Consider the following 17,944-nt stretch of genomic DNA (forward strand, 5'->3'; position numbering starts at 1 on the left):
TAAATTAACGACATGAATAAATTTAAATCAACTTACCTTGAATCTTCCAGGTCTGCCGCAATCTTCAGCATGGCGGCCGGCACTCCCGCACCTTCAATTCCCCTTCTGGGGAAAGCCAGCCTGACATTGGTGGGGAGGGGGGAGGAGTTAATATTTTCAGTGTGGGGGTGGGGTAACGGGGTCAAATAAACATAATGAGTGTAGGGGAGGACGGGTAGGGGTGAACTTTAAACTTTGTACAGTCTTGCGGGGAAAGGTCAGATATAAAAGGTAAGTGTTTTGTGGGGGGAAGGGCAAATAGTTAATGTAATTGTTATTGGTGGGTGGGAAAGGGGCGTTAGAAATTTATTTGACAAATTTTGGGGGATGTTTCTTTAAAAATTTAAATATGCCGCGGGGCTGGCTGCCCGTTAAAAAGGGTGCCAGCGCTTGCGCACAGGAAGCTGACATCATTGCCGGTGATGGATAGCCCGCCCCCTCCATATGATTGTGGGGGAGGGTTGGGCCACCCTGCTATTTAAATGAGCCACCGCGCGGGAGATCGCGGCGGCTCTTTGGCACGCAGTCCGCCCGCGCGGGCAGGCTGCCATTTTTTTGAGCTCGCCGCCGAGATCGGCCGTGGGCTCTTAAAATCCAGCCCATCAAATTTGCGAATGAGAGTAAGCTGAAAGGTGTGGCAAATGGCCAGAAAGAACGTCATGGAATACAGAACCACATAAACAGGCTCAGAGAATGGGCGCATAAGCGACAAATACAAGTTAATACATAAAAATACACAGTAATATATTTTAGGAACAAGAATAAAGAACTAAAATGCACCTTGCATGATAAATATCTTATTGAAGTCAGAAGAGAAAAGGGATCTAGGTAAACAAATAGATAAATCTTTGAAAGGCGGATAACAAAATTTAAAAAATCATTAAGAAGGAAAATGTGGTTTATATCAGGAAGGATTGAGTACAAAAGGTCATGGCCCTGCTGTATAAAACAATAGTTAGGCTACATCTGGGATACTGTGGAAACTTTTGCCTTTGCATCATAAGCAGCATATAATAATGCTGGAGAAAGGGAAATGCTGATTTAGCAGGATAAGGGGTCCACATTTTAAGGAAAGATTAGAGCAACCAGGACTACATTCTCTCAAATTGAGAAGACTAGGGGCAGATTTGAAAGAGATGTTCAAAATGATAAAACAAATGAACTTTGTCAACATAGATGATTTCTATTGGTAGGTAAATCAAAGATAAGAGACTGTGATCTCAAGATAATTACTAAATAGATGGAGGGGGAGTTTGATCATTTTGTTCATGCAAAGAGACTTTGGAATGTAGCATGCTTTGCCACAAGTGCTGATTGATGCTAAATTGATTATAGCAATCTAAAAAGTAGGGATAATTAGATTTAACCCAGGCATCAAGAGCTAAAAGGCCTCCATCTGTGCTAACACATTTCTGTTTTTAAATAATGATGTCATGGGGAGTATTTTGTGCAACTAAAGCCACTAGCATTGCCTCATTTATCTTATTATGCTGCTGAAGTCAAAGCTTGCTCTGGTAGCTGAACTCCAATATTAAAAGAGGGTGGGGAAAATGACGAGGCACTAAAGACACTTTGTCAGATATGAGGTGTTAACTGCATATATTTACCGTCAGGCTACCAACTGTAAGTGCTCTGATCCACGGTTACTTAAATTACTACTGACTGTAAGTTCTATGATGCCTGTTGTGATTATTCAGACTTACTCTTATAACAAGCTAACACAAAGCAGTTGAACTATGCAATCTATGCTGGTGAGTGGTGCTACATGCCTGTGTGCTGTCATATTTGTACAGAGCCAGACAGAAAAATGTACCCTGTGGTATGATATGGGTCTCCCTGTATCACTCTAAACAGGCACCCATCTCAAAATCAGTTGTGGCAGTATAACAACTTGCATTTATATGCCATCTATAAATTGGCTCCCGGTCCGGCAAAGCCTCGGTTTTAAAATTTCATCCTTGTTTTTAAATCCCTCCGTGGCCTTGCCCCTCCCTATCTGTGCGCTCCTGAGGCCCTACAACCCTCTGTGATTTTTAATCACCTCCCATTCTGCCTTCTTGCCTGTCCTCGATTGTAATCGCTCCACCATTGGCGGCCGTGCCTTCAGCTCCTAGGCCCTAAGCTCTGGAATTCCTTCCATCAAGCTCTCCAGCCCTCTCTCCTCCTGTAAGATGCTTAAAACCTATCTCTTTGACCAAGCTTGTGACCTATCCCAATATCTCCTTATGTGGCTTTCTCTCCGTTAATACTCTTGTGAAGCATCTTGGGGAGTTTTGCTACATTAAAGGAATTATATAAATACAAGCAGCTGTTATTGTTAATGTAGTAAAATGTCCCAAGGCACTAGAGCTCCGTGCATAGGCTTAAAGCTCATATAAATGAATGGGAGTTTCAGAACTAACAGGGAAGTTTTATATCAGGATCTATAAAAGTAAAATTTTTGACAACTTCAGCTTAGTTGCACTTTACATCCAACAATCTGTATTTCAAAGCCATCTTGATCTGTCAGAACCTCAATAATATTGTCTTCAGCTAGCATTCCTACTGTTTGATAATTGGTAGTTTGAACTGTGAATAATTCTACTATATCAGGTCACTTGCTCTATATTAATGGGCTCGTAGCAACAAAAACAACAACAAAAAAACACAATTGTAAAATAAAATTTTTACTAAAACTGAAAAATCAACCAGGCTTCCCAATCCGGTGACTTCTGGTGAAAATCTTTCTATGTGTATCTTTGTGTGTGCGAATCGCTGTGTATGAATTTGTGTGCGTGTTTGGGTGAATGAGAATGTGTCTGTGTATTTGTATATGTATGTGAATGCGTAAATTTGTGTTTGTGTGTGCAAAGATGTCAGATAACAACACGGCCAAACTTACCTGTGATGCTTCCCTCCCCTAGTCAAATTACATGCTGGTACTCACTTTCCTGGCTGACACATGGAGGATGGGAAATCAGGTAAGGGACATGGTGGGCTGCTGCGACCTGTGGAACTGTACCTTAACCATCTGGACAACCTAAGAATTAGGTTGGAGTTACATGGCCATTAATATGGAAAGGATACCAGAGTTTTACATTAGCTTAATGTAGGATGGAAGCCAGCACATTTAAAAATGAGAACAGCCGACTGCAGGCGCTATTTATTACAGTAAGGAATCAAATTGGAGAACAGTAACATCCACATTTAAACTCTGATTGACTAGAAATAACTTTACTAATTTGAAAATTCACACTTCTTGCCATTATATAGCATATGGAAATTGATATAAATTATGTATAACGTGCTATTCCCTTCTCATTCTCCAATAGCTCACTCATCTTGAAAGGGAAACAGATTAAATATACAAGTTAGATGTGGTCGACAGCTGGATGGATTGACTGAAGAAGCTCTGGACCTTTTAAGTCTGTGGCAAATAAACTCAAAATCCTTCTTCCTACCAAGAGATGATTGTGAAAACCGCAACAAGACGAAAGCGCCTTTGCTGCAGCATTTAAAATCTCCACTTGAAGCCCCACAAAGGCGAATTACTTTCGCTTGGAGTCTGACCCAATGCGAATCATTTGGTGCAAGGTGCAATATTATTTGTGACCCGTCTGTTTGAAAGAAAATGGCTGCTGACTTGTACTGATGAAGGCAGCTTCAAAAATAAAGGGATGTATGAGGGCTTGAACTTGGTATCTCTATTCCACAGATTAGAAGACTTTGAATTGCCTTTGTTTGAAACTCTTCTCAAGTTATGCATAATGTGCTGACAAATTTATTTTTGCAGATATTTGCACTTGAGTGTGCCACGTCTGCTGAACGTTGGCAATGTATCTAATGCCAAGTTTGATTTGTTAGAACAGATACCGAGGTCATAAATCAATGAGCATATACCTGCAAAGATCCTGCAGGACTGATTGTTAAGCAGTTGAAAGTATTTAATGGGTGTTTACACTGGCATATCTGATAGTTGCAGTGCTATGTTTGTGAAAAGAACAATGGGTTAAAGGATGAGAAAAGGCAGACAATGAAGGAGCACAAGGGAAGGCAGAGAAAAACCCACTTTCATGATACCACTCCACAAGCTCTTGCAGAAATTGGAATAAAGCATTGTGGGGGGCAGAGGGGGCATGGAAGGATACCCCAGCAACAGCCAGGGAGTATTGGGAGGAAACAATCGAGAGATTAATGGGGTTGCTCGTGCTCATAGGAAATCTGGCAAAAGATTGTCAGATCTAAAGAAAAGGGCCAAAGCAATACTGGCAATTAAAAGTAAGAGCACTGATCCCTACAATTGCACTGGTACTGGCTGCCCTCTGGTACATTGCTTAAAGCGGTCATTCTTCATATCTGTGTTTAGTTTGTAATAGCAGGCTATTCAATGATGGAAGCTACCGCTGCTATGCCCAATCCTATCCTCACCTGATTTCCATGTGTACACTTCCCAACAGGAGCCACTGGGCAGCAAATCAGCACCAGGATCGCTGGCTACTTTCTCTCCTCCTGAGCACAGAAATGTAACGACTAATTGTAATGCACTGACAACTGCTTGGATGAGGTCAACTAATGCAGCAGAGACTCACAATCAAACTTAGAATATACTGGTTTATGGAGCTTTGTGCTGCACTCAGTTTTCTCCCCTCCAGTATTGATGGAGCCCATCATTATGTGTAAATTCCTCCATAACTATCTCTACCCCTATCTCTAAAACCTCCATCAAGCATAAATGACCCCACCTCTCCAACCCAAACTCTCTGTTCCTCTCACTTTCACCTCTTCTGCACCTCCCAACCAATGGTGACAGTGTTTTCAGATACCTAGTCATGGTGTGGAATGCCCTCCCTAACCTCTCCATTTTCCATCTCCCCTCCTTAAAGTCAACATCTTTGACCAAGCTTTTGGTCACCCATCTTTATGTTTTCTTCTTTGGTTTGAAGTCCAGTTTTCTTAGTCACACCTTGGGCCATTTTGTTTGTGAAAGACATTAATTAAATGCAAGTCATTGATTGTTGACTTTTACTGCTCAGATGTTAAGGGCATCTTGTTTGAGACCCACCGTTCTCTGTATGATTGCCGAAGTGTGTTGGGTGCCTATGCTCATGGCGGTGAGAAACCTGAATGAGGTCAGGCTGCAGTACATCCAGGTTTCCTGCAAACCTGACACTAATGTAGGACTTTAAGGGTAGTCCAAAAATCTGCAAGCTTCACCTGCAGAGCTTCCAGGTTGGACACAGGCACAATCACAGAGACCCACACAAACAATGAAAAGAAGATAAATTTAGCCCTTGGCCGGAGTTTTACCGGTACGCTGTGGGTCCAGCTGCCGAGACCAAATGTGAGTCCCAAGCCCGTGTAGGTGAATGGCGGGCGTGTGGAAGAGATTTTACCTGCGATGGCCAATTAGGAGGCTGCCACTGGGACCACCATCCAATTAAGGACGGTGGCCTGCTTCTCCAAACTTCCGATCCAATCAGCTCTGCAGCCTCGGCAGTGCCACCGATACGGGTGGCCATTACTGAGGCTGCAGGGGGAAGGAGAGGCCGCCCCCATGTTGACGCCCCTTCGAAGGGCCAGTGAAAATTTTGTTTTAATGTACCGGGGCCAGGCAGGCGGGCCCCGGCAATCGGAGCCCCTGGGATGGAAGCCTCCCCCCAGGGAAGCTGCTGGAAGGCCAACTCGATGTACCTGACAGTCTCCCCAGACAGCGAGGGGTGGGGGCGGGGGCATTCCAACACCAGTATTATGCCGGCAGGGGCATAAAATGGCCGTTACTAAGTCCGTTAATTACTTCAATTGGCTGCCCGAGCCATAGCTGTTCCCGCCTTTCAAAATATCCTATGGTGGCGGAAAGACATCAGGCCTCCCTCCCGATGCCTTCTGCTGCCATTTTACCAGCCCTCCTGCCTTTCAGCCCGTCCCCAGAGGGCTGGTAAAATTCTGGCCAAGCTAATAGAAGCAAATAAACACAACTGACGCCATTGCTTTAGATGTAAAATAAATACCTCAAAAGAAAAGGAAATGCCCGTGTCATTAATTTCCCAAAAGCAAACTGCATTTTTTTTTGCATCCACAGCATCAGAATTACATTGTGACTTGCTATCATTTTTATGATTCAATAGTATATAAGGAAGGAGCAGGAAATAGAATTAGAGCAGAAAGGTTCAGTTGAAGAGCTAGGACCAGCTCAGACTCAAGTCAAAAGGCCTTCTCCTGTGCAGTGATTTCATATTGATGACTGGAGTCAATGAACAAGGGAGTAGCAGCCAGAGGAAGGGAAGTCTGCAGCAAGGTATATTCTGCTCAGTTTGCTTCTTCCATCGCTAATGGGCTAGAAACTGATGATGAGCACAAAACAGCAAATATTTTGAACGATTACTGCTTCAAAGTATTCACAAGGGAAATCATTGTCAGCATGTCCTCCCCCCCAAAATGAAAACTCAGAACTTTGATATAATTGAGATGGATGTGCCAGAGAAGCTGTAAATGCATAAAAGAAATAAACCCCCTGGGTTAGAGAGTGTTTATTCTAGAATGTCAAGCGAGATTAGCAAGGAAGTATCTGGGGCACGGCGCTGAGTGTTCAGGCCCTGACGGGTGGGTTCCAGCATACTGGTTTGCTGGCACTATCCTACCCCTGGGCCATTTTCCCAGAGGAGTGATGGGGAGGTGATAGGGCTTCCTGTCTGAAAATGATGGGTAGCCAATTAAGGCCTTTTATAAGCCTATTAAGGCCTATTGTCAGAGGCCATCTGGAATTGTGCTGTCGGCCTTCAGGCCCCTGAAGCGTCAGAGAATGGGCCAGCTGCCTGGAGGCGGTCTCCTTGAGGTAGACCGAGGTGGGGTGGGGGGGGGGGGGGGGGGGGGTGGTGGTGTTGCGGGGCCCAGTGTTCCAGGCAGGCTTTGAAGTCTTCCACAGCTGCCTGGCTTCAGCTGCAGCCCTACAGCCATCCTGTGGTTTCCTCTCCACAATGATTTTTAAAAGTTGGAGCGAGGACACCTCCCTCTTGAGGCACCCTCTCTCTTACTTACCTGAAAAGGCAGCCTGCTGCTTCTTCTGTGTTCAAGGGCCTCCTACTGGCTCTCCAGCTTTGAGAGCCTGCCCACCATCCTTATTTGGACAGTGGGCTTTCCCCCCTGGCCTCTAGTTAGTCATCTCAGGGAACATCACTGTCAGGTGACTGTTTCCCCCACAGTGCAGGCTTCTGACCCCCATCTGACACTGACATCAAGGGACAGAAGCCCTGGGGGAAAATCCTGCCTTCAGGCAATCATCATGAGGGAGTCAATGGACACTGGGGAAATTTCAGTGGATTGGAAACAGGCTAATGTGGTTCCCATGTTCAAAGGGGGTCACAACAGATATGGGCATCTAGAAGCCTATTAATCTTACTTCAGTTCTGCGTGAAAGAATTATATTAATTATCAGAATTGGTATGAAGGATATCCGCACAACAACAACCTAGTAAACAGCAATCAGCATGGGTTTAGACAGAGAGGATCCTGCCTGACCTACCTCCTCAACATCTTTGAGGAAGTGACAACTCAAGATGATTGAGTTAAGTCCTACAGTGTAGTGTGCATAGACTTCCAGGGTAATCAGGGTAGAAGATGGGAACGGAAGAGGTCATGCCTCAGTCAATCAAGCCTGCAGCCCTCACTGCTGTAAGTGACTGAGATTGATTTTACACACAGAACTATCCTCCACTAACTGCATTTTACTGAAAAAGTACTCCTGCTGTACTCGGGAGACTCTGTTTGCTGTAGTTTCAGTAATGAGCTCAGAGAGTGTTTAAAATTAAAACCACAAGTCCCGCCATACCTCCAACATATCGACGCAGAGATGTCAATAATTATCCTGTGAAAGAAAAGCTGACAGGCCGCAAACAGTGAGTACTGGTTAGAGGAATTATCTTGGCAGGGTGAAATATTGAATGCACCAAGGCCTGGTGGCCCAGTTCCATTTCTAATTTACACCAACAACTTGCATTCAGAAACGAAAAGCAAATTGGTCAATTTTACAGAAGATACCAAACTTGGAAGGGAACTGGAAGTGAAGGAGGAAATCCAGAAACTACAAAATAGGTTAAAAAAATGAGTATGTTGAACGATGGGAGATGAACTTTAGTGCAGACAAAGATCAAGTGCTGCACTTTGAAAGAAAAGAATGGGCGTCCTACATACTCCCTGAATGGTGCTAAAATAACTAAGGATGAAGTTAAAGGTGATCTTGAAATCTCAGCAGAATCAACATTCCCCAGTACTTAAATTTATCAGCATTTGAAAGCGGGCATGATCCATATGATGCACGGTCGTGATGCACTGGCCTCAGTTGCCTATTGCCGGTGAGCTGTGAGGCACCTGGCACGGCGTGAGAGACAGCTCGTCAGTCCCAAGGAGGGGCAGTGAGGTTGGCAGGTTCAGACATTGGCTATGGTTGCTAGGAGAGTCCAAGGTAGGAGACAATCAAGGTTGGGGTGCAGTGGGGTGCTAGATGTAGTTAGCAGTGGCCCAGGGGTTTAATGTAGAGCCAGGAGGAACACTCCTGCTCGCCACAGCTCCGCAATAAGCTAAATAAAAAAGTCCAAACTTACCTTCCCCAAAGCAGCCTCCAGTGCTACCTTTAAGGACTCCCTGGTTTCACTAGCAAGCACCTGAGCAAACTGACCGCACCATGTTCGGAAAATCAAACTGTCTGTCAACCAAAGCTGAAAAATGCCCCATGGATTTGGAGCATTTGCCCACAGCTGATGTTAGACTAACTGGTGTACAAGTTATCCAGCTTCTCCTTCTCAAACCAAAGCCCTACATCAGCAAACTACCAGCTTCAGTGGCAATTTGCATATTTATGGAGTACTGGAAAATTGAGGCCCAAGTCTCTGCTATCTCCTCTCTGACTTCTTTCAAGAACACATGACAGTCACCATGACCCAGTGGCTTATCCACTTTGAGTTCAGCTATTTTCCAGAACCAGTTCATTTTCTACCAATTTTCCCATCTCCTCTTCTCATATCACCATCATCATTTGTGAGAACCAATGCAAAAATTTATTTAACATCTCCACCATACTTTCATCCTCCACAAATAGACTCGTTCCTTCATTCCTGTGGCCGTACCCTCTCTTTAACTGTCCTTTTACCTTTTAGTGCTTATAAAAGCCCTCATTATTTACTTTTTATATGATCTGATACACGAGTGTAATATTTACACCTACACAGCAATCAGTAACAGAATAATCTTACAATGGTGAGAATGGAGCAGCAGACATCAAAATTATACCTTTTACAAGATAACAATGCTCAGCATATCTTAAAGTGTGAGAGGAATTGTTTCTCTCTAAAACTATCTACATTTAAAGGGCATACACTTCAGTGGGAGAGACATACGTCAATATTGAATGTATACCATCTGGTAGAATGATTCTTGAAGACTCCGCTAGGCTTAACATTCGGAAATAGAGTCACAGAAACACAAGAGTCAAAGAAATGTAATTGTCTTCCAGTCCACTTCAGGGAGTATTTTACCAAAGTGCCTCACATTACACTGCAGAGCGGATTCCGTAACAACGGGACATTTCTGGGGCTGAAATTGATTCACAGCGCAAAACGTATTCAAAACCAATCGGCAGCCTGTCTGATTTTCTCCTTCATAATGGAAAAATGGGCTGCCAATTCACCAGGAGCCCTTATCATGCTGCTGGCATAGATCAACTTCAGCCCACCATGTGATTCTTTCACATATGCAGTTAAGTGCAAAGCTGTGGAGTTGTAGTTTTGTGAATCTGGAGTGGGAAGGGAGGCAGGAGGAGGTGGATGAGGATCGATAGATCAGCCCAATCATGGCCATACTTGGTGGGAGATCTGATGCTGAGTACTTCCTTCAAGAGCTTTTGTGATCGATGGCTTTTCTGTCAGCAGCACCTTTTGAAAATGCAACTGTGAGAAGATTTCACCTTACAACACAAAGCTGTATGTGATGGCATTGTTGTAGTCAGAGGTAGCCTTGCAGTATAAAATGAACATAATCAATAGAAAGGTTTCTTCCTCATAGATTGAGTACTAATTCTACACAGTGCAAATGCACAGAAGCAATTAGTGCACATATGTCCTAAAATGTCAAGTTAAGCCTCCTCTTTTTAAAAAAAAATCATTTCCCAATTGGTTTCCATGTCTTTTTGCTTTCTATCATGTGAGGTTTTTCAAATTGTTCCGTAAAAATAAACTAGAGCTGAGCCTTATAGTTAGCAAGTTCAGAATTGGTTTGGATTCAAACTAACCCCTAATCTTTAGATTTAAAATTTGGGATAATACTTATCTTTAATTGCCAGTGCAGTGATCAATGAGTGTTGCTAGATTCTATAGCATTAGTGATTTCAGAGTGTTTACAATTAGCACAGGCTGTCCAAGAAAAGGGATGTGTCTCAGCTCGTTATTTTGTTTTGAATCTTCTGCTCCTTTATGCAATAGAGTGAGATCAGGACAAGCAAACTATAACTTGGAAGAATGATGAATAAAGCACTGAATAGAGATGTCGAAGGCTCACACGACCCCATGTGTGGTGTTGGGTCTGCTCCTTGCACAGACTGGCTGATTGACTTTATATCACAGTGGAATTTGCAACCATAGCATATTCCCATGCAGCCAAAGTGAGGGAGCACTGCAGCAAAAATAATTCTGATCTTATAATAGGTAGTGTTGTGATTGTTTAACTGCATGTTACATATGGCAGTGATAATCAGCACAGTGAATGACTGCTTCGTTGTTATAATGAGTCAAGGCGCAGAGCAGATTTTTATCACTGAAAGAATTCCTTCCTCCTCTCCTTATATTGTCTACTCATGCTAGAACCTGGCTACCCAAGGTATCTCGCCTGGCCATTCGTCGTGTGAAAGTAGACAGTGAGTGTGGAGTGATTATTCAATCATGATGGACACCAGAACTGTTCCAATGATACACTGTATATATCACAAAGGTAGGAGATACCTACCAGCTGGGCAGTATATACCACACGGAAAGGTGTATATATCACAAAGGTGGGACACACATACCAAACAGTTTGAACATCATGACAACATGATTGGGGTACGAGTAGGTATATATACTATATAGCTGGGGAATATGTACCACATGTATATACCATGGATGTATATTCCAGACATGTTAGGTGTATAAACCGCATTGGAGTAGTATATATATCACATAGGTAGGGTGTATTATACCACACAGATGGGATGTATGTCCCAGATACAAAAACAAAATACTGTGGACGCTGAAAATCAGAAATAAAAATAGCAAATGCTGGAAATGCTCAGCTGGTCTGGCAGCATCTGTCTTATAGTTTGCTTGTCCTGATCTCATTCTATTGCATAAAGGAGCAGAAGATTCAAAACAAAATCACGAGCTGAGACACATCCCTTGACCTGAAACGTCAGGCAGGATTTTCCCGTGGGACCCCGACGTCGGGACCAAATGGGGGTCGAGGGCCCGCACTTGCTGGGAGTCAGAGCGGGGGAGCTATTTTCTTGGAGGTAGCCTCCTATTGGACCAGTCACAGGGCTGGCAGCTTTAGAGCTTCAGCAGTCCCACCGGGAAAGGTGGGCGCTGCTGAGGCAGTTCGGGGACCATGAGGGCATCTCAAAATGGAGGCACTCTCGGAGGTGTAAACATAAATAATTATTTAAGAAGTGGGTAGGTGGTAGGCCCCTCGGATTAGAGGGGAAACTCCTCCTTATTCCTGCACCCTCCTGGGAAACTTCCCCGGTGGTGTGAATGCGTCAGGGAGCCCTCACAATGTGGCCCCTAGCCCCCACCATTTTCCTGTTCCACAGACTGAGCTCCCAACAAAGGTGGTCAAAGCAGAAGGGCGGGTAGGACATTTGCCCTGCCAGTAATACTGCTATGGGATTGAGGGTAGGATTTAAATGGCATTCAAAGAGGTAAAATCATAGAAAGATACAGCACGAAAAAATGCCTGTGCTGCAAGTATGCCTCTCTTTTCCAGGAGCTCTTCGTACCAACCACTGAAAAAGCATAAAAAAAGGTGAGTGAATGGTGTTCTGGTAAAGTTAGGTTACCCAACCAATGACTACCAACTAACATCCTCACTGTTCAATGACACCAGCCTCTAATAGGATCCAGCTACCAACCAACCCCTCCCCCACAACATAGGACATCATGTAAATCATAACAGCATGCAAAAAAAAAAAACTTACATTACATTTAAAACAAGACCCACTGATGTGGAGCATGCGAAAATATGCGACAAACAGCAGGGGGGCTATGGATAACAAATCACTTATGCTATGGCTGTAAAACACACGCAGGTGTGCTGATTTTCTCCCATGCCATTTGATATACGATTGTCCATAGATCTCTGCCACCCGACACATTAGATAGGTGCTTGAAAAAGAGGAACATTAAAGAACATGAGGAGTGAGCAGGTGAATGAAATTAGACTGAGTGGCTTGTGAAGAAAATATTAGGGAGGACTTAATGGTCAAACGTATTTTTTTCTGTACTGTAACAGTCTATGATGTTCTCTGCATCGTATCAATGTCACACCATATGCAGTGTCCAATTCCAAGGACTGGCAAAGATTCCAGTTTGTAATCAATCCCATATTGATAGGAGATAGCAAACCTACACACATGAGATCAATGGGCTCTTACCAGTAGAACCGATTTGGAGTGATCCTCTCACGGACCAGCTGCCACCTCCTCCCAAAGTCACTGGAGCTGTACAACTGCAAAACAAGAAGGGACAAACACTGAAGGAATCAGTACACATTCTGAGATGCATTCATGCCCAAACTGTCTCATTACCTTTGCCTTTTCAGGTCTACGTTGAAAGCTGTGATATAATAAAAAATAGATCATCAATGAATAATATATTGCAGCAGTATGTTTAATTAATTAAACATTCTGATTTGACGCTCAGAGTTTCAGTATGTTGGTACAGTAACAGGTTTTGCAGGGTGAGCCTCTTCCTGCAGTTTCCCTATAGTATGTTAATGATTTCTATTGGATTGCCGAAAACAGGAGAAAGTGTTCAGTCCTGGTCCACACAGAAAACCACAGAGTAAATTTTTGGTGTGTCCATTGGCACCTGGTAATAATTAATTAATTAATAATTCTATTTTGCAATAACTTAATTTGTTTCCTTTCTGCTTTCTTGCATTTAGAATGCTATACAAATGGAAGGTGTTCTGTTATTCCTCGCGTTCTAAGCTCATTAACTCATGCTCGGCTATGGTTCCAACAACATTGATCACCTTCTTCTGCCTCATCAAAGCAGCCATTCGTCATGGCTGAGCTGATACAATGGGCATCGATGAGCTATTCAACCACAAAGAGTTTGATCCTGGCTTCCACACCTGCAGTTACTACTTTAGTAGAGTGCACTGGGGTAGCAATCTAGAAGTTAACATCTGGTCAATGATTCCTTCCCCTAGCCAGCGAGGGTGTGAGGCACATTTTGGTGCACCTACCATCATTCTGGGTGAGATTGGTTAATGTGGCATAGACCATGGACCAAACATTGGTAGTCTTTGTGGGGCAGCCCCACAACATTTATTACATCTCTGCCCTGAAACATGAAGCAAGTATAACTCTCATATTACAGAACTCTATCCTCAACTAAAATACTACTAAACATTCCTACTTCCAGCATTTACAATCGTTTTATGCAATGAAGTCCCCACATCACCAACTAAAACTATCAGGTTCATTTCTACATAAATTTTTCAGAATAGAAGACAGATTATGTTGCAACAGGTAGCAATTAACAGGACTGATTGGGAATTTGGGATCTTATCTTCAAAAGCTTTAATATATATTACACAAGTTAAATTTCAATCTTGACGGCGAGGACAAATTTCTTGGCCCACAATGGGATCAGGGATTGCGATGCGTGATTAATTTGCGGCCCGTTGCTTCAGATGCAGGCAACATGCCCACTTAGAGCTGCCTGCTCATGTAAATGATTTCTGCGTGCAGCCAGCGCTAAGTGCTCTGTTGAATGGCTGCACGCCTGAGCAGAAAGCACGAAATCATGAGAGGTTAGCACCACTTAAAGTCAGCCTGCACCTCCTAAAGGGGAGCTGGAGTAGGTGCTGGAGCTGTTGCACAAGAGAGTGTGAGCTAGAAGAACACTGAATGATGACACAACATGGCAGAGAGTGGGCTCCTAGTTTTTTTCCAGCTTTGCACTAGAGGCCTTGGTTGAGGAGGTGCAGAGGAGGAGAGATGTCATCTATCCACATGGGGCCAGGAGGCCCTCCAGACAAACGCTCAGAAGACATTGGGAGCAGAAAACTGTGGTGGTCAATGCCAGGAGCGCAGCCCTGGGCTCTTGAGTGTATATGCCTCCTGCTGAGAATCCTTCTCACCCTCCTCCTCCTCCTCTCTCTTTGAGCAGCTTTTCTAGGTCACCTCTGCTTATTCTCCCTGTCATGCTCAACGCCAAGGGGGATAGGAACAACATCATCCATGTCTGGAGGCAGGTGGTCTGAGCAGAATCCTTGAAGTCAGGACCAAGGCCTTCACCACACGCCACAGATAATTGGAGACCATGAGTGGAATTTTATGCTGGCGGCGGGGGGTTTTGACGTCGGAGCAAACCGACGCCGAGATCCCCGCATTGCCTCTTCTATGGAAGGGTCACTGAATCAGGCACTTAACTGGACAGCGGCAGGCCTTCCATAGGATTTAGGACCCCATCACTGGAAGTCCCAGCCTTGCAGGGCTGTCAGCGAATCAGGGGCCGGCGGCTGCAGTGCCACGGTGGTAGCTGCAGCAACCAAACATCAAGGAGTGGCTCTGGAACCAGGCTCAAGGTAGGTCAGGGCAGGAGGGGTTTTGCAGGGTGGGGGTCGCGGGGGAGAGGAGGAAGGGGGATCAGCGGCAGGGAGGCCCTCAGCGGGCCTCCCGCTTTCCCAATGCCGGGTCCGGTGTTCAGGCACTAGGTGCCTTTGAATGAGGGACATCCCCACCCCCAGAGCCGGGAAGCAGCCCGCATTGCTTTTCATGCCATGTTTCCCATGCGGCAACAGGACCACCCGCTGCATGGGTAATTGTGGCTGCGGTGGGAAGCAGCCCTTAATTGGGGGTTAATTACCCAATTAAGGGCCTCAATTGGCGGTGGGGCAGGAAGGACATTTGCAGGCCTTCCCAACCCTGACTAAATTTCGGCGGAGGCGGGATGGTGGCCCCCCACCCCCCCCACCGTCACCATCCCACCCAATTTGATGTTCTCCCTGACTCCAAACCCAGCTGTGCGGCAGAGCATAAAATTCCACCCCATGGAAGAGTTGAGGGGTTGGACCATCCAAGTTACAAAGAAAGGAAGTGTAAATTTTCCATCTTGTTTTTAAAAGGACGAATAAGACTAAGTAGCTCCTGTTTCCACTATAAATTACTGATGCAACAACAACCTGCATTCATAACCTCCTTTAATGCAGTGAAACATCCTAAATACTATAATTAAACTCCACTAAAACCTCTAAAATAAAAGCAAAATACTGCGGATGTTGGAAATCTGAAATAAAAACAAGAAACGCTGGAAATACTCAGCAGGTCTGGCAGCATCTGTGGAGAGAGAAGAAGAGTTAACGTTTCAGGTTCACTAAAACCTCTGTTGTTTGATGTATGCCTGAATAATCTGATGATATAAAAAAAAAATTCCAGTAGCTCTTTCAAACAATAGATTTCATTGACCTGTGCTTTCCCCAGCATCAACAGGACAGCCATTTTGGAATTAAATACCGACAACAACCAGGCTATCCCAGCATGCAATTAGTGCAGTGCCAAAACAACCTATATTCGTTATTGAAAATGTTCAACATTTCTGAAAAAAAAAAGATACTGCTTTTGGGACATGTGGAGAGGCAATCTCTTCAGCAATTTCATCAATTTACAAAAGGGTTGGAGCCAGATTAAAACATTTATATCTCCTGGAAGGACAAGCTGGTCTTTTCCTGCCTGACATTTTGTATATTTGTGTGTTAAGATTTTTATTAAGTCTTATAACAGATGCTTGAGAGGATATGATTAGTTGATCACGACACATTACGTGCATTGTGATAACATGTCTTTAACAAATAAACCAACTTTACTACAGCCTCCCACGTAATCCTTCTTCTAAATTGAATGGAGTGTGCCAACACCATGATTTGCAACCACCTTGCAGACTGACCTGACATCTATGAGAACATTGCTGGAACCATGGCGTGTATCTCAGGGCTGTTGATGTGGTTAAGCTGTCTGTGGCCGAGACATGGCTCAAGTGTTGATTGGCTGTGCTGCTTACTTCATGCTGCTTTTATTTAAGTGCTGCCTCTGTTGTCTGTGAGCAGTGATTACTGAGGTCACTGGACTAGAATATGTTAGAAACTGAATGCTGCAGCTGTCCACTGTGCTGAGGCAGTGCATCATTTAGGCCTCTTAAACACCAACAGTTATTACATTCTCCAATATGTGAGTTTAGGGTTGCCAAACCTCCAGGCTTGTCTTGTAGTCTGTAGGAGTTGACGATTAGTCTCTAGGACACTGCCCTGAGGAAAATTACAGAGGCATTAAAAAAGAATTGTGTTTTTCTTCATTTTCTCTGAACATTTTCATATGTTGGTTGTAAAATATTGGAGATGGGACAACAGGCTGATTGTCTAACAATCAAGACCAGTCCAGTCAGGTAACAAAAAGTCTTTTCGTGGTCCAATTGGCGTGGAAGACAGTTCACTTGGGGGATGCACTACTGGCGGGAGATCATGTGATGAAACCTCCAGGAATGCACCAAACCAGAGTTGGCAATCCTACAAGAAGTGCATGATTCGGGGGGGATGGGGGGATGCAGGGCAATGGGAGGCTAGGGAGTTCGTATAGAGACCAATCAAGCATTGGTTAGGTGTCTGCCATGGCTCAGTGTATAGCACTCTCATTGCTGAGGTAGAAGATTGAGGGTAGAAGTCCCACTCCAGAGACTTGAACACAAAATCAAGGCTGACACTCCTAGTGTAGTACTGAGGGAGTGCTGCACTGTCAGAGGCGTCATCTTTCAAATCTGATGTTAAACTGACGAGGCCCCATCTGCTCTCAGATGAATGTAAAAGATCCATGGCACAATGATGAGCAGAAGAGTTCTCCTGCACAATATTCATCCCTCAACCAACATCACTAAAACAGATTATCTGGTCATTTTCTCACTGCTGTTTGTGGGAGCTTACTGTTGCATTTTCTACATTACAACAATCTATCAAACTCAGTCTTGAATATACTCAGTACATTAGTAAGGGATTATCTCAGATCAGAAGAACAAATGTGGAATCTGTTTGGGTGGAACTAAGAAACAGCAAGGGCAGCAAACATTGGTAGGAGTTGTTTATAGGCCACCAAACAGTAGTGGTAGTGTGGGGCATGGTATTAATCAGCAGATTAGAAAAGCATGTGGCATGGGTAATACAGCAATCATGGGTGATATCAATATGCATATAGACTGGGTAAACCTAATGAGCACTAATGCTGTGGAACCGACCAGAGAACAGGCTATTTTGGATCTAGTTTTATGTAATGAGAAAGAGATACTTAATAATCTTGTTGTAAAAGAACCTTCAGGGATGAGTGACCATAATATGATAGAATTTTACATTATGTTTGAAAGTGAGGTAGTTCAATCCAAAGCCAGGGTGTTAAATTTGAACAAAGGAAATTATGAAGGTATGAGGGGCAAATTGGCTGAGGTGGATTGGGAAAATACATTAAAAGGTATGACAGTACATAGGCAATGGATAGTCTTTAAAGAAATATTACATAGTTTACAGCAACTATACATTCCTTCAAGGCACAAAACCCCAAAAGTAAAGGCAGTGAACAGTGGATAACAAAGGAAGTTAAAGATTGTATAAGATTAAAAGAAAAGGCCTATAAAGTTGC

At 43.9% G+C, this 17,944-nt stretch overlaps 1 protein-coding gene across 1 annotated transcript in view; it reads right to left on the minus strand.

The window, feature by feature from the left end:
• LOC137380971 (VPS10 domain-containing receptor SorCS1-like) overlaps positions 1-17,944 on the minus strand; it is a 1,096,116-nt gene that overhangs the window by 205,960 nt on the left and 872,212 nt on the right. The window contains exon 5 of the mRNA XM_068053386.1: positions 12,689-12,762. Within this exon, the coding sequence (XP_067909487.1) occupies positions 12,689-12,762 (74 nt within the window). The remainder of the gene's footprint in view (positions 1-12,688; positions 12,763-17,944) is intronic.

Source organism: Heterodontus francisci, chromosome 20 (genome assembly GCF_036365525.1).
Source record: "Heterodontus francisci isolate sHetFra1 chromosome 20, sHetFra1.hap1, whole genome shotgun sequence".
Classification (NCBI taxonomy): Eukaryota; Metazoa; Chordata; class Chondrichthyes; order Heterodontiformes; family Heterodontidae; genus Heterodontus; species Heterodontus francisci.